This window comes from Musca domestica, unplaced genomic scaffold (assembly GCF_030504385.1).
Source record: "Musca domestica strain aabys unplaced genomic scaffold, Musca_domestica.polishedcontigs.V.1.1 49, whole genome shotgun sequence".
In the NCBI taxonomy this organism is placed as follows: domain Eukaryota; kingdom Metazoa; phylum Arthropoda; class Insecta; order Diptera; family Muscidae; genus Musca; species Musca domestica.
Window position 1 is genome coordinate 2,205,988 of NW_026712344.1, and position 18,568 is coordinate 2,224,555.

The 18,568-nt window shown below is 35.6% G+C and overlaps 1 protein-coding gene across 4 annotated transcripts in view; it reads left to right on the forward strand.

The window, feature by feature from the left end:
• The first annotated feature begins 494 nt into the window (after nucleotides 1-494).
• The window catches only part of LOC131800433 (actin nucleation-promoting factor WASL-like), a 38,271-nt gene continuing 20,197 nt past the window's right edge, over nucleotides 495-18,568 (forward strand). Inside the window, exons 1-2 of one of the 4 annotated variants that reach the window (XM_059127929.1) lie at nucleotides 495-586; nucleotides 2,607-2,837. In XM_059127929.1, coding sequence (XP_058983912.1) covers nucleotides 2,703-2,837 — 135 coding nt within the window. In that variant the 5' untranslated portion in view covers nucleotides 495-586; nucleotides 2,607-2,702. Of the gene's footprint in view, nucleotides 587-1,079; nucleotides 2,838-18,568 lie in introns of those variants that run through there. The other 3 variants (XM_059127930.1, XM_059127931.1, XM_059127932.1) reach the window with 3 other exon arrangements.

Genomic DNA, 18,568 nt, shown 5'->3' on the forward strand with positions numbered 1-18,568 from the left:
CTATCACGCTTGAATTCCATCACGAATAAGGGTGCAAGTACATAAAAAGCTTGAAGTCAAGGCTAGGCATATTAATGTCAAGTTATAATGGACAACGACGGCAATATTTTAGTGCGATTCTGTACTTCCTTTGTGAAATGCCACAAAATATGCCTAGCCATGACTTCAAGCTTCTTATGTACTTGCAGTTTAACTTTTTTCTGGAAAATATTTTCTTATCCGACTCCGTTGAGTCGCTTGCTAATATATATTTTTTCAACAACAAATTTAAACAATTTTTCCTTTGAAATTTTCTTTTCACAAATAATAAAGATATTCGTATTTACTCTTCACTACTTTTGCAAGTTTTAAATCTAAAGAAACAAAAAATTATCACGGTGTAAACACCAGTTTAAATCCATTTAAATTTTGGAGTACACATTTCGACGCCTCCCATGCAGTATTCTGAACGCCGACACCAAAGACATCCGCGTGCCGTAGCCGTTTAGCAAAAATAATGTCAGCTGCCAATGAAATTGGTTGGCCTCGTAGTCTGACTGATGTCGGGAACGCTTTTAGATCTGTTCGTCATTTGGTCAAGAAAAAAGTGAGAAATTTTTCAAAGGTGTATGAAAATCAATAGGAATATTGATTTAATTATACCAAAAAACAAGAAAACACGAGCAAAATACTATTACAAATTGATAGCCTACAACATTGCCAGATGATGAGAAATTAAATTAAAGAGAAATACTTGAATGAAGTGAATTTATTCTCTAATGAAATAAAGTTGGCTATAAAACACTCAAAAATTTCTTCGTGGAGAAAAACAAACAATTTTTTGGCAATAAATAGCAACAACATTTAAAGAAAATTAACATTGCTTGAAAATATGGCACAAAAGTGAAATTTTGCAAAAAAAAGCCACAAAACATCATAAAATCAATTAAGTGAACTAAAACCAAAAAGAAAAAAGGTTTTTTTTGTTGTACTCTTTTTTTCTTTTGGCTGGCTGCCTGTCTGTTATGGTGGAGAAGAGCTTAACATTAGTTGAGTGACGTTGTCCGGGTTCGTGTGTGTGTTTTTGGCTGAATGTTGATTCGTTCGTTTTGTCGCTGTACTGTTGTGATGTGCTTTATTTTGTGTGTCAAAGCGGAGTGAAGAGTGTGAATATCCAAGATTCCAAAAAAAAAACAAACATTATCACCTTGAAATCGCAGTACATTATAGTTTATTTGATTCATAGCGGCTGTGAAAAAGGTAGAGCGTCGTTTGTCTGTTCAAAGTATGACAGTCACCAGTCATTTTCCTGCCCCCCTCAACGTTTACATTCATTAATTGATCGTGTACAAGGAAGAAAAGGGGAAAAATTGCAGGTGCCGCTGTTGTCACCAATACCGACCTGCTATTTTCTAATTGGAAAAGTGATTAATATATTTATCGCTTTGTTATCATATCTTCACATTTATAAACCTTCATTGCTATCGCTATCTGCCAGCTTTTTGGTGAACATTGCAAAACAGTTTAGTTGTGGACATTTGTGGTGACTCAACAGCTGCTTTTGAGTCAATCTGTCGTACATACAAACATCGCCCGTCGTCGACGCTGCTGTTGCTGTAACACGAACTGCTGTTGCCCTGACATTTTTGTTGTTGTCCATAGTGTGAAATGTAGAAAAACAACAACAACCATAATAACACATCAAGTACAACCGAATCATCATCAATATCATTTAAATTCAGGCCTCCAGTTTCAAAACAAGAACAACAATAATATTCCAAGTAGTCAGAGTGTCATTTGGCTTTGCTACTTTACATTTGTCTAAGCTCAGCTACAACAACAGCTGTTTTTGTTTGTGGCTGCTGCTGCCGTTTTTTAACATTCTCCTCCATTCGCTCGTCAACCCTGCAAAAAATCATCTAGCTTCACCCATATCATTGTTTTTGTTGTTGTCGGTGTTGTTGTCATTGCGGCTACTTTTACAATTCATTCATTCACAAAAAAGAAAGAAGCAGCAGCAACCAAACCCTAAACGTACTGCTCTCATTCGCTGTTTGCCTGCATAAACATTGGTGAGAGAGAGTGCATTGATTGGATCCTACTCTTCGTCTCTCCGCATGAAACATCAAAACGGCATTGATTACCTTCCTCTCACTCTCATCGACAATTTGCATGGAAATGTCAAATGCAATCAGCATCATCTTCATCATCATGTATTGGCGTAGAAAAGAGAGTTGCTCTACATTTTGCAACTGATGGGTGGCATGAGGAAACAACAAAGCCCCCCAAAAAATTAAAAGTAAAAGAAATACTGACCATATCCATTACAATAGGAAGGGACCCTGGCATCTAATTAGTACCAAAAACATCATATTCATAAGCATCACATTTATGAAACTGTCAATTTATAATTTGGAAACGTGTGAAAGCCGCCAGAAAACGAATTTAATTTAATAACGAAATTCGCCTTCCGTCTGTTTCTTTTTTAAATTCTCTTCAAAACTAAAAAAAGGTCAATTTATATCGCGAAAAAACCCCCTCACGAATTCGTCGTACTACCTTCCTATGTGATAAGTGTTGAAGTGAATTTTTTTTATCACCCAAAATAAATATATTACTTTACCAAGGTTCGTCCGGTGTGTCTGTGTGTGTGCGCGCCTAATTCTAGTTTAATTTAATAATATCAACAACACCAACAACAAGAAAAACAAACAAAAGCTCAAATGAGCAGAAATATGCGACAACAGGATGGGGGTCATGGCGCGCCAGTCATGCGACGCAAAGCCAATGCTCCAAGTTCTCTGCTGACCCAAGAGGAAAATGAAGCTGTCTTTCGTATGGTCGGTGAAAAATGTCAGGTGAGTTGAATGTTATTTTTAATTTAAAACATTTTTAGAATTTCAAATATTTATTTTTAATATTTCAAGGTAAATTCACTGAAATATAAACAGGGAATAAAGATGCTTCCTTATATTGTTTAGACTATGCCGTATGGGTAGATAGGAAAGAGGAACTCAGTTTAATGCACAGTATACCAAGACATTTCTAACTGGATTTTACCCATGAATTCATTAAACTTTAATACCGCATTTGTATATACTTCAAACTTATGGCAGCTACTATTTTATCCCCATGAGAGTTATAAACTTAGCAATTTCTGAACTTTTTGGAGAAACTTGTTTGATATTTAGTGCACATATGAAATATATCCCACATTTCGTGAATATTGTAAAAAAATATAAAGATTAGGGGAAAGAGCTGTTAAGTTTTATGGATGGATTAATTTACCCAGAATAAGGAATTGGATAATATAAATTTTCAATGAATTTTGTTGGGGATTTTAAAAGTTAGAGCAGCATTTGAATGGAAGTATAAATATTAAAAGGAAGGTTGAGCTTTAAAATGCCATAACCCAACCATGAACCATTTTTACCATTGTCGCAAGTTAGTTAAGGTTAAGTTAAGTTTCCTGGTTGACATTTACTCCACTCGAAAACATTTCGGCTCATTGGAATCGTCTTGAAAAAGTTAAAATGTTGAAAGAGAGAGATATAAAATAGAAATTTATAAATCAAAAATCAAAAGGAACCCATTTATTTAGGATTTGTAATCGGTTCTAGCAGAATATTTGTTCACGTTTTACTATAGCATCCACATTCGGTTATTTAGTATTCAGGTGATATAAGCCACATTTTGTAAAGAAAAGGCTTTATATATGATGTTTGGATTGGATACCAACCACTGTAGGATATAACTTTTTATATAGGTGGTCGTTCTCCCATGAGCCCCATATTGGTACCTCCCGATATTCGGTATTCTAATGATATTGCTCTCATTTCTCAACGAAATTGTTTAAAATTTGGAATTTAAAGTTTTTAATGGATTGTACAGGGTGAGATGAAAAAACTGCATCCAAATTTTTGAGCCACTCGTCCGACAGCTGTTAAAATTATTCCAGTGGCATATAATTATATTGTTTACAAGCGTACAAAAGCATTTTGGTGAGAATTTTCCAGAAACGTTATTCGTAATGGAATTCAAGCGTGAAAGTGTGATTTTTTTATATTTGGCTGGAAAACAGCATTTAAATGTGAATAAATCTTTTGCGTCCTGTACCACCGCTCGTTACCGTGATGCTGATAGCGTAGACCGGCGTCAAGGAAGTGGACGGAAGAAAACAGCAACATCAGCAGAAATGCTTCCAAAAGTAAAGAAGCGACTTGATCGAAACCCTCGTCGCAGTGGCCGAAAAATGGCTCGTGAGCTGAACATATTGCATTCGGCAAATATTGAAAAATGAGCTTGGGGTAAAGCCATTGAAATTCCAAAAAGTGCAAGAACTTACACCGCAACTGAAAGAAAATAGACTCAAAGGAAAGTGGTGAACTACCGAAATTGGTCTTCTCCGATGAGAAAACATTCGTTGTTCAGTAGTTTGTAAACAAACAAAATGATCGTGTTTGCTTGCCGAAGAGGCCAGCTGAAAATGAAGCGCCGGCCATGGTGATGGTGTGGGCCGCCATAACAGCCGATGGTCGCTCTCCGCTCTTATTAATCGACCGTGGCATCAGAAAAATATCGAATATTATAGCGAAAATATTCTGGAGGGTGTAATAAAGCCTTGGGCACGCAAACATTTTGGCCGCAGACCTTGGAAATTTCAACAGGACTCAGCACCATCACACTCAGCACGCGCCACCCAAGAATGGTTACAAAATGAGGTTCCTCGCTTCATTTCCAGCGCACAATGGCCACCAAAATCTCCGGATACCAATCCGTTGGACTATTGTGTCTGGAGTATTTTGGAAAGCAAGGTTAGCACTAAAAATACCAAAGTGTCGATCACCTCAAGCAAGCGCTTCGCTTCGGGAATGGGCCAAAATACCGCAGAGCAACATTCGGACAGCGTGTGACGGTTTCATTGGCCGTTTGAAGGCCATAATTCGTGCCAAAGGTGACCAATTCGAACAAATCTAAACTTATTCTAAAATTTGATGCTATTTTCGATATTTTTTGCTTTCATTCAATAAAATTTAAAAAAAAAATGTAAAAATTACGGCGTTTGAATTTGTTGTAGTTTTTTTAACTCACCCTGTATGTTTACGTTTTACTATCGATTTTTTTTAATAATTGAAAATACATTTTTCGACGAAATTTTTTAAAATTTCGCATTTGGAACTCGCCAGTAGTGACGACGATCTGGTTTCAACATTCGGGGGATTGAAAAGTGTCCAATTTGCTGTAGTCCTTCCGTGGTTTAGCCCCTATTTTGTTGATTCCGTGTTAATTAGACTCGGATTAAAATTTTTTTTTTTTTTGAATTAACCAACCTATCCTTTTAACAAAATTCCCTTCCATAAGTAAAGACTATACATTTTACAAAAAATTTCCTGAATATTGCCAACACACACCCAACAACAACCTGCATCGGCGAATCTGCAACACAAATAACCCATATTTCGTAGACATTATGACGCTGTTGTTATTGAGGGGACACAACTTCGTTGCAGTTCAGTTCATCAGGAAAAAAGTGAAATTTTCATAACACATTCAATGTGCCAAGTGTAAACAAAAACAAGTTAAAAAGCAGTAAGTTCGGCCGGGCCGAACTTTTAATACCCTCCACCATTTGCAACGAATTTGGAAATTTTCAAAAAATAAAATCCTTAAAAAATTCTGTTAAAATTTTAAAAATACCGAATATAGCCGTTATTTTGGGGTCTATACGACGTGGACATACATAGGCATTGTTGGTCATAAGCCATTACCATATTCAAATTCGAAACTTGAAATAAACGGTGAACAATGTAGCTAAAATCATCAAAATACCGAATATAGGGAGGTACCGTTATATGGGGGCTATACGAAGACGTGGACCTGCACGGATAATTTTCCGCCTTAGGGTGTAGTATCCATTTTGAACTTCAAATACCAAATTTGAAACAATTCCCGTGAATAATGTCGCTAAAATCATCAAAATACCGAATATCGGGAGGTACCGATATATGGGGGCTATACGAAGACGTGGACCTACATGGCCCATTTACGAACTTAACCTGCCTACTGGGAAAAAATACATGTGTGCAAAATTTTAGCCTTCTATCTCAACTTGTTCGAAAGATAGCGTGATTACAACAGACAGACAGACAGACGGACAGACAGACAGACAGACAGACAGACACACAGACAGACAGACGGACATGGCTAAATCGTCTTAGAATTTTACGCTGATCAAGAATATATATACTTTGTTGGGTCTGACATGAATATTTCGAGGAGTTACAAACGGAATGACAAAATTAATATACCCTCCATAGTATGGTGGAGGGTATAATAACAACCATATTTACACATTAGATACCGGATGGAACGATGTGTTCTTTTTATCCTCTACCATGTGCCAACTATAATATCTCTTTGCTAGTAGAAAAATAAACACATATCTCTAAGAACTCGGTGGGGATAACATTCGTTCCTTATGGCACGTGAATAACGGCAGACGACATAAGCCATGCCAACAAAAAAAAAAAAGGATACTAGTCATTGCAACTTTATCAATTCATGTCACTGCAATATACTCAAGACTCCTTGGATATAGATTAGAATTCATTGCAGTATAAAGGAGGGGCAAAGCTATGGAAAAAATGTTTAGCAGGACGAAGACAAGGATGTAGAAAAAAAGTGCAGCATCATTTATCATCTATCAACGGCTTTCAACAGCAAAAAAGCAAGGGACAACAAGTAAAAAAATAAAGTAGCTCTACCCAGGTCCTCGTTTTGGCATCTACACATGTTTTTTTTTTTTTTTTTTTTTTCTTAAAAAAAAATGAACTAGAATGCTTTCAAGGAAATTATATGTCCAAATGTTGGAATATTTTCATTTTTCGTTTAGTCTAAGGGCAACAACAACAACAAATACAAGACCGACACACATTAAACTAACAATTTTCGTTTAACTTGTAGTGGTAGCGAACACACTTAAAAATGATGTCAAAATATTTGACATAATTCTCAAATTATTTCACAACTATCCAATAGCCAGCTTATTGCACAAACCGTAGTACACAACTATAATTGGCTATTAAAATTAATAAATACATGGACTACGTGTTTGTTTTGTTTGCTTTTGGTGCCTTAGATTTATTTTTTCAGATATCCTTTAAGGATGGTCAATTGAGATATTTTATAAATGGAAGAACCTTTAGAGACCTTCATTTTCAGTCATCTTTAAATAGGAGGCCACTTTGTGGTTCCATATCGATATGAGCACAGTTTGAGTTATTCTTAAGGTAGAAACTCATTTTTTATATTTTTTTAATAAAAAAAAATATTTTGAGAACTTCTATAGATGGGTACAATACATAAAGAATATATTACTTTTTTAGGCAAAATGTGCCGTTTGGTGTCCTCCGGACCTCCTCGAAGTTTTCCGCATAAAATATCCGTTTGCGGATTTTATAAATATTTGGAATATTTAAATGTGTCTTCCGTTTGCAACACCTTGAATTATTTGTCGGAGATACCATAAAGTACATATATTCGTGATCAGCATAAAATTTCAAGTCGAGTAGCTATGTCCCTCCATTTATGGAAATCATGATAGTGTTTACAATATTTAAAATAAATGAATAAAATTTGGCATAGATGTTTGTACTACTCCTAATGCAAGCCACACACGATACAACTGGTTGTACTGGTTGCATATTTTTGAAGAGGCAACACCATTGTTTCGCACATCATCATCAATCAAATCAAGTGCGTGAACGGAATTTCAAAAATTAATAATAAATCAAGACTATTAAGTAAATTATAGAGCACACTAAAAACCTTGACCAATAAAAAAATTTTTCTGCTGCAGGAGTAAAAACCTTTACGAAATTCAAATACCGAATATTAACTTCTTCCACTAAAATCGTCAAAATATTGAATATCGGCAAATAAAATTATTTGTATGGGGACCATACGAAAACGTGGAAACGTTCTTATAACCTCAGCCATATGGCTAGAGAGGGTATATACTTGATACGGTCAAAACGTGCCTAGTCGAAATAACGGTTTTAGAACCTAGGTCTCTTTAGACCAAAACCGTTTCAGGACATTTGGAGTCGATCTAGCAATGTCCGTCCGTCTTTCTGGCTGGCCGGTGCGCACGATAACTCTCGAAGGGAGTATCCGATTTGGTCTAAAATTGGTACATCGTAATACTTTTGTCAAACTTAGATCCAATTCGGAGATGGGCAATATCGGTCCACTCCTTATGGTACCTCCCCCACAAAAGGTCGAAATTTTCCAAAAATATTTTTTCTGCACAGACAGAGAAACGTTAATCCGATTTCGCTCCAACTTTGCAAATCCTAAAATTTGCATCAGTTCTAGGTCAGGTGCGAAAATGGACAATATCGGTCCACTCCATCAAGTACCTCCCCCACAAAGGGTCAAAATTTTGAATAATTACAACTCTTATAAAATGTAATTTAAGGATCCGATTGTATTCAAATTTCGCACATCCCAATGATTTTATTTACCAAAGGTCTGTTGTTAAGATGGAGTACATCGGTCCACTTTTTCTGGTACATCCCCAACAAAAGGTCAAAATTTTCAAAATATTCAAAAAAAAAAAAAAATATTTTCTGCACAAAAAGGGAAGCAATAATCCAATTTTGCTTCTAATATCCTAATATTTGCGTCATTTCTAGGTCAGGTGGATAAAAAATGGATATGATCGGTCCACTCCATCAGGTTCCTCTACCACAAAGGGTCAAAATTTTGAATAATTATAACTTTTATGAAATATGATGTCAGAGTCTGATTGTTTTCAAATTACACACATCACAATATTTTTATTGACCCAAGGTCTGCTGTGAAGATGGGATATATAGGTCCACTCCTTCTGGTGCCTCCCCCAAAGGGTCAAACTTTTGAATATCCATGAAGCTCATAAAACGTGAAATTTACATCCGAATCCATTCAGACTTGGCACATCTCAATATTTCCAACAACATAAAGGCCCAATACTGTGAATATCCATGAAACTCAAAATAGAAACATCAAACTCTCTTCAAATTTCACATTTTTACTAAGACAAGATCTGCTGTGACAAGATCTGTGAAGGTGCTATATATCTGCGAACCCCTTCTGGTACCTCATCCACAAAGGTTCACAGTTTTTAATATTTTTATCTGTCATAAATTGCGAAACAACTCAGCGATTCTTTGCAACTTGCTATGTCTGAATATATGTCTATCAACCAGAAACCTGAGATGAATATGGAATTTATGATTTCACATAAAATTGGATATAATTGTGTGATTTTCTTATAATTTTGGTAATACCAATATTTTTATACCCTCCACCATACTATGGAGGGTATATTAATTTTGTCATTCCGTTTGTAACTCCTCGAAATACTCATGTCAGACCCAACAAAGTACATATATACTCTTTATCAGCGTAAAATTCTAAGACGATTTAGCCATGTCCGTCTGTCTGTCTGTCTGTTGTAATCAAGCTATCTTTCGAACAAATTGAGATAGAAGGCTAAAATTTTGCACACATGTATATTTTGCCAGTAGGCAGGTTAAGTTCGTAAATGGGCCATGTAGGTCCAAGTTATCATACAGCCCCCATATAACAGTACCTCCCGATATTCAGTATTTTTATGATTTTAGCGACATTATTCGCCGGAATTGTTTCAAATTTGGCATTTGAAGTTCGTAATCACTACTACAGCCTAAGACAGAAAATTATCTGTGCAGGTCCATGTCTTCGTGTAGCCCCCATATAACGGTACCCCCCGATATTCGGTACTTTTATGATTTTTGCGACATTGTTTACCGGAATCGTTTCAAATTTGGTATTTGAACTTCGTAATGGATACTACATCCTAAGTCAAAAAATGAGCCATGTAGGTCCACTTCTTCATATAGCCCCCATATAACGGTACCCCCCCGATATTCGGTATTTTGATGATTTTAGCGAAATTATTCAGCGAAATCGTTCCAAATTTGGTGTTTGAAGTTCGTAATAGATACTGCAGCATAAAACAGAAAATGGGCCATATAGGTCCACGTCTTCATATAGCCCCCATATACCGTACCCCCCGATATTCGGTATTTTGATGATTTTAGCGACATTATTTACCGGGATTGTTTCAAATTTCGCATGTTTTCGTATAGACCCCATATAACGGTACCTGCCAATATTCGGTATTATCATTTTATCGACATTATAACCGATTTTTTTTAAGTTTCGTATTTAAATATTGTAATGGCTTATAAAAAATATTACCTACGCAGGTTCATGTCGTCGTATAGATCCTAATATAATGGCAACATTCGGTATTTTTAAGATTTTAACAAAATTTTACACGGATTTGATTGTTTTTGAGACTTGCCAAATTCGTTTCAAATGGTGGAGGGTATTCAAAGTTCGGCCCGGCCGAACTTACAGCTTTTTTACTTGTTAAAAGTGGAATACTTCCGTCGGCTGTATCTGGTATATCACGCACATTTTGCCTTTATCAAAAAGTTATCACATATCTCATATAAAGTGAAGGAAGTAGCCAATATAGTCCAAACCTGACACGTCACAATATTTATATCATATTTATTTAGGTTCGATACGATATATTTGGCCATTCTTTCAAAAACACTGACAAAACCTAATAGAGGTATAATATAAAGAAGAGGTATAATATAAAAATCAAAATCGGCTGTGACCGTAATCTGGGGATATATTGAAATTTGAAAACTTTAATTTCCGCTGTTGCCCTCTTGACGTCTAACCGTTTAAATAAAAAAAAAAAAAAAATCGTTTTTAAGGCCCTTTTTTCTTGTCTTCCGTCGATTATAACAGGCCATTTCGAAGACTTTTATATGCTGAAAACTTTTTTGAGTTATTTTATAGATAGAAGGCCTTCCGAAGGTAGTAATTTTAATTATTTCCAGCAAACATGATTACATATCAATTTGTTTAAATACTTTTGTGCTATTTTCCTCATTGAAGAAAGAAAAAACTGAAAACAGATTAGATAAGATATGGCGCAATCTAAATTGATAGACTGTTAATGCGTAAAACTATTTTTTTCGCATTCACATAATAATGTGTTAAATAAAACCGTATGATGAACTCATTTCACAACGTGCAATATTTTGCGAGTTAAAATTCACATATTTTTGTGGAAATTAAAAAAAAAACACCTAACTCGAATAAATAAAGAAATTTACACAATGAAATTGGATTTGTAACCAAACAACACCACCACCTACGCGGAAATTTGATAATAACGACGTTACATCATCATCAAGATTATATATTTTTATACCCTACACTACAAGGTGGTCAGGGTATTATGTCTTTGTGCATTTGTTTGTAACAGGCAAAAGGAAACGAGATAGACCCATAGTTCCTTTTGATGATCTGCATAGAATCACATTCTGAGTCGATTTGTGCATGTCCGTCCGTCCGTCTGTCCATGTATAGCTCCCATATATATCTTCGTCCGATTTGCTTTTTATTGTGCACCAAACGTGTAATATCAGTCCGAATAGTATGGAATTTTGCACGTACGATCAGATTGGACCTGAAAATAAGTACGCCAAATTTGATCGAAATCGGTTCAGATATAGCCATAGCTCCCATATATATTGTTCATCCGATTTGTTATTTTTGTCCTCCGCAGCCGTAATATGCACTCTGTAACAACAATATTTGGGGAAATATATCAAATACAGCTCAGAAATACATTTGCTAAATTTTATCGAGATCGGTTCAGATTTGGATATAGCTCCCATATATAACTTCGTCCGATTTTCCTTTTATTGTACACCAAACTTCTAATATTTGCCCAAATTGGATGAAATTTGGCACTTATGACCGAATTGAGTCTAGAAGCTAGTATGTCAAATTTGGTGAAGATCGGTTCAGATATAGCTATAGCTCCCATATATACTGTTCATCCGATTTGTCATATTTGTTACCCACAGCCGTAATATACACTCCGTAACAACGATATTCAAGGAAATATATCAAATACAGCTCAGAAATATCTTTGCCGAATTTTATCGAGATTGGTTCCGATTTGGATATAGCTCCCATATATATCTTTATCCGATTTCAAATTAATTGTGCACCAAATGGGTAATACAAGGCGGAATTTAAAAAATACAAATGCTTCGGCATATTTAGCCCTTTGAACTTTAAATTATAATTATAATCATAGCGTGTATGATTGAATTCTCCCAAAAAAAAACTTTTAATTGCTATGTGGAGCTCTACTAAATTAGCAAAGTGGTGTAGGGTATCATAAAGTCGGCCCGACCGACTTTAAGACTTTCTTTACTGGTTTATTTTTAATTTCTTTCTTGGTTGTTATTAATATTCTATTCTTCATATGTCCCTCCATCAACTCTTCTGCTTTATTTCAATTTTTGCCTAACCAAGTTTTTGGCAAATATACCATTCATATTCTACTACTTTGTCTTTGTATTACTATTAAATTGCCAGTATTTATTTGTTATCGTGCCATTGTGGAGTACTTTATTTTTAGATAATAATTTCTTATCGCATTTCATGTTCGGTACAAGGTAAATCCCCCTAGGTTTTATAACCTTGCATTGAATGGTTAAATTTTCGTTCTGTTTCAACAGACCACGAGAATTTTATGAACATCGAAATATTGGCAACCAAAGCTGCCAATGTTTGTGTTTGAATAATACTTCTTTTAAGCCCAATGCATTATTGAAAAGGCTTAGAGGGGTGGGTTGGCGAATGTAAACAAAAAAAAAAACGAAATAATAGAGGGGGTGCTAAATTCCTACACACTGTCACGGGAACTAATTGAATTTTATAAAATCTATAGCCTTGAAAGGTAAATAGATTTTTAGTGCCTCAACACGTTTAAGACCTTGAGAGACAGTGAAGAAATATAGTTGGAAAGTTATAACAACGAGTTCAGAAAGGATTATTAAAAGAGAGGGAGAGAGAGAGTGTTAAAGGATTAAAGCGTTCATCGAACTCGCCTCTCAACAAGTTCATTTTTACGCGTGCTGTATAGCATGTGGCAACGTCTTGTCATGCAAGTCAAGCTCTTACATTTTGGACAAAAAAAGTTTTGGGCAAAAAAAATTATCCCACGGTAACGCCCACTATTCCCAGTTCCATTACGATTTGCAGCATCTTTAAAGAAGTACGGTCCGATGAAGTCACAAAACCCGCACCAAACTGTGACTTTTTCTGGAGGCAATGGTAGCTTTTGCTATGCTGCAGCTATATATATATTTTATAGGCTTCACATCTGAATCCTTCGCAGAACTGTACACGTTGTTGAATAACAGAGACCCAATTACTTTGAATTGTTGGATGAATATGGCCAAGACCCATGCAATAACTAAAATCAGGAGTTATCATTATATAACTGCTGCACTAAAAAGTGAACCTTCGCAGATAGTTAGTTTGTAAATAGCACTTCCACATAACACGAACTCAAAGTGCCTTAATTAGGCTAAATTAAATGGGAAACATGACCAACACTTAAAAATATTTGAAATGTTTCCTATTTTCTGTACCAATTATGTTCTCCAAAGATCTCTATCAAATTTCAATAGTCTATCCAAACTATTGCGGAATATATCACAAACTATAAACATCACTTTGTTTGTTGTCAAAACTATATAAGGGCCTTAACAATATTTGGCCTAATGCAGCACAACTTCTTTGGGGTTCTGATCAAAACATGAGTACTATAAAGTCCATTTTGTATTTTCCACAACCCAGACTGGCTATTATACAGTGAAATTATAAGAAAATTTGGAGCGACTTGGGGAAAGGTAAAATCTTAAAAATATCGAATGTTGGCGTTATATAGGGGTCTGTACGAAAACCTGGACTTGCATAGACAATTATCTGTCACAGGCTGTAGTACCTAAGGAACTTCAAATACAAAATTCCAAAAAGTTTCGGTGAATATTATACCTGAAATCGTCAAAATACCGAATTTATGGAAGTACCAATATACGGAACCTATGCAAAGACCTGGACCTGCATAGACAATTTTCTGACATACGCTGTAGCTTGCATTAGAACTGTAAATGTCGCCAAAATAATAAAAATACCGAATATTGAGAGGTACCGTTATATGGGGGCTATACGGAGACGTGGGCCGGCATATACAATTTTTTGTCATAGGCTGTAGTACCTATCACGAATTCTTAATACGAAATTTGAAAAAAAAAAAAAAAATCCGATGAATAATGTCCCTAAAATCGTGAAAATATCCAATATCGGGGGTACCGTTGTATGTGGGCTATACGATTCCGTTGTCCTATATAGAAATTTAGAAAGATATTCTAGTATTGATTTTTAGATAATTCCATTGAAAACTGTACCTAAAATCATCAAAATACCGTTATATGGGGGATATACGATATCGTGGACCTATATAGACAATACTCTTCCAGGGGCTAAAGTACTCAAAAGGAGCTCCTTATGTGGATTTTCATTGAAATATTTGGCTACAATCATCAAAATACGGAATATCGGGGGGAACAATTATACTGGGGCTATACAATATCGTGGATCGATATAGCCCGTCTTCGAACTTGACCTGCCTGCAGACAAAAGCCTGATCTATGCAAAATTTTAGCTTGCTACGTTTTGACTCCAGCGTGATTACAACAGACGGACAGACGTACGGACGGACACAGGGCTAAATTGTCTTAGAATTTTACGCTGACGGAATGACGAACATAATAAACCCTCCATACTATGTATGGTGGAGAGTATCAAAAATCAGTGTCCGTTTCTAAGACGTTTCATGGTAAACCGTCGATGTCAAAACACGAAATGTGCGTGAGCTGTTTGAACCGTTGTTGCCAAAATGGTAATAGATATAAAAATCACTCTTTATATTATCTCATTACGAATCACGTCAAATTCAAACTCACTCAACGGTGCAGGTAACACCTCCAACATTAATACCAAAGCCGTCAGCATCACTGCCAATAGAGCGGACAAACGTTCTTTGATACCTCAAATATTCCCCTTCACCCCACCCAGCCAACATACTCAAGTGGCTACAACTAAGAATAGCTTTTCAAATGCCAACCTACGCGCCTGATCAACTGACTGGCCATTTATTTATGTTTTTACACTCCGGTCCAGCCAGCACTTCTAATGGCCACTAGAAATTGACAACATCGCTGTTGTGCGGTTCACACTTTCTAAGAAGAAAAAATAACAAACAACACAAAAAAGAACATGTGCGAAATTATTTCAAGATTATGTTAATTTTTTTTATTTAGTGTAGAAAAAAATTATAAACTATTGCTTGTTGTTTACATTACACAAAAAAAAAAACGCATGCACATACATACTTGAGTGTATCAGACGTGCCGTATTTATCGCACAAATGGTCATTCTTTTAGTTTTTTTTCGTTTCGTTTTTGTTTCTTTATTGACTCGCTTATAAAGAAGTGTTTTCCTATTTCGTCACTAAATACAACAACAGTAGCAACAACAACGCCGACTTTAACAAAGTGAACTGATTTGATTCACGCTTTACGAAACCGGTGCGTTTGTTATTGAATATTTGTTCATTTAAATTACATTAAGCCTTACAGTGGTGTACAAAATTATAGCACATTATCAAAAAAATGAAGTGACAAATTTTAATTAGAATTTATTCAAACTCATAACGAAGGACTTAAATAAAAATACAAGGTGAGATAAAAAAACTGCAACAAAGTCAAACCCTACAATTTTTACATTTTTTTTTTTTTAATTTTATTGAATGAAAGCAAAAAATGTCGAAAATAGCATCAAATTTTAGAATAAGTTTAGATTTGTTTGAATTGGTCACCTTTTGCACGAATTATGGCCTTCAAACAACCGTCACAAGCTGCCCAAATGTTGCTCTGCGGTATTTTGGACCATTCCCGGCGAAGCGCTTGCTTGAGGTTCTCGACACTTTGGTATTTTTTAGTGGCAACCTTGCTTTCCAAAATACTCCAGACACAATAGTCCAACGGATTGGTATCCGGAGATTTTGGTGGCCATTGTGAGCTGGAAATGAAGCGAGGAATCTCATTTTGTAACCATTCTTGGATGGCGTGTGCTGAGTGCGATGGTGCTGAGTCCTGTTGGAATGTCCAAGGTCTGCGGCCACAATGTTTACGTGCCCAAGGCTTTAATACACCCTCCAGAATATTTTCACCTGATTTCTTAAACAATGAATAGCCAATTGATTTGAACTCAAAGAGTCTATCAATCGTCGTTTTAAAAAACTGTCCAACTCACCTGTTGCTCGAATGGGGGGTTGAATTGGGTTGAAATTGAATTCGATATTTATATCCTACACCACAAGGTGGTCAGGGTATTATGTCTTTGTGCATTTGTTTGTAACAGGCAAAAGGAAACGAGATAGACCCATAGTTCCTTTTGATGATCTGCATAGAATCACTTTCTGAGTTGATTTATGCATGTCAGTCCGTCTGTCCGTCCGTCCGTCCGTCTGTCCATGTATTCTTGTGAACAAAATGCAGGTCGCATTTATTATCCGATTGAGATGAAATTTTGCAAACAACATTTGTTTGGCCCAAGGACGAACCCTATTGAAATTGGAGATAATCGGTAAAAATTTAGATATAGCTCCCATATATATCTTCGTCCGATCTGCCTTTTATTGTGCACCAAACGTGTAATATCAGCCCGAATAGTATGGAATTTTGCACATACACCCAAATTAGGTCTGAAAATATGTATGCCAAATTTGATCGAAATCGGTTCAGATATAGCTAGAGCTCCCATATATATTGTTCATCCGATTTATTATTTTTGTTCACCGCCGCCGTAATTTGTACTCTGTAACAGCAATATTTGGGGAAATATATCAAATACAGCTCAGAAATACATTTGCTAAATTTTATCGAGATCGGTTCAGATTTGGATATAGCTCCCATGTATAACTTCGTCCGATTTACCTTTTATTGTGCACCAAACGTCTAATATTTGCCCAAATGGGATGGAATTTGGCACATACGACCGAATTGAGTCTAGAAGGTAGTATGCAAAATTTTGGTTCAGATCGGTTCAGATATAGTTATAGCTCCCATATATATTGTTTATCCGATTTATTGTATTTGTTACCCACAGCCGTAATATGCACTCCGTAACAACGATATTCAGTTAAATATATCAAATACAGCTCAGCTTTGCCAAATTTTATCGAGATCGGTTCAGATTTGGATATAGTTCCCATATATATTTTTATCCGATTTCAAATTAATCGTGAACCAAATGGGCAACACAAGTCCGAATTTAAAAGATACAAATGCTTCGGCATATTTAGTCTTTTGAATTTTAAATTGTAATTATAATCATAGCGTGCATGATTGAATTCTCCCATAAAAACTTTTAATTGTTAAGTGGAGCTCAACTAAATTAACAAAGTGGTGTAGGGTATCATAAAATCGGCCCCGCCCGACTTTAGGACTTTCTTTACTGGTTTTGTTTTGTAATCTTAATACCACACTATTACGCTAAAACCCCATGCTGGTGCCACACTATTAGCTTTGGCCTATGCCAAAAATGGTCGATAACATAAATAAGAGTCAGCAAATAAATGAATGAATGTGTAAACGCTTTGAAAAGACTATGTGTTTTGGGTTTACAAAACAAATGACCAAAAATGGTTTTTAGAAAGTTCGTGTTGTAAATATTTAGACTATTAATACTTATGACACCTTTAAAAGGAAATTGAAAAAGTTTCAGCACTACCGTGATGAAAAATTTATTTTCTTAAATTCTATGAATAATTAAAATAAATGGAATTTTGTTGATTTTTTTTTTTGAAATATTCGAATACCCTCCACCATTTGGAAGGAATTTCAATTAAAAAAAAATCCTTAAAAAATTCGGACAAAATTTTAAAAATATCGAATATAGCCGTTATATTGGGGTCTATAAGACGTGGACCTACATGGGAATTGTTTGTCATAAGTCATTACCATATTCAAATTCGAAACTTGAAATAAACGGTGAATAATTTAGCTAAAATCATCAAAATATCATATATAGGGAGGTACCGTTATATCGGAGCTGTGCAAAGACCTGGACCAGCATAGACAATTTTCTATCATAGGCTGTAGCATCCATTACGAACTTCAAATACGACATCTCAAACAATTTCGGTGGGTATTAACCTAAACTCGTCAAAATACCGAACATAGAGAGGTATTGATATTTGGGGCCTATACGAAGACCTGGACCTGCATAGACAATTTTCTGTCAGAGTCTGTAGTTTCCATTACGAAAATTTGAAACGATTCCGATAATAATGTCGCTAAAATCATCAAAATACCGAATATTGGGAGGTACCGTTATATGGGGGCTATACGAAGACGTGGACATGCACAGACAATTTTCTGTAATAGGCTGTAGTATCCATTACGAACTTCAAATACCAAATTTTAAACAATTCCGGTTAATAATGACGCTAAAATCATCAAAATATCGAATATTGGGAGGTACCGTTATATGGGGGCTATACGAAGACGTGGACCTGCACAGAAAAGTTTCTGTCATAGACTGTAGT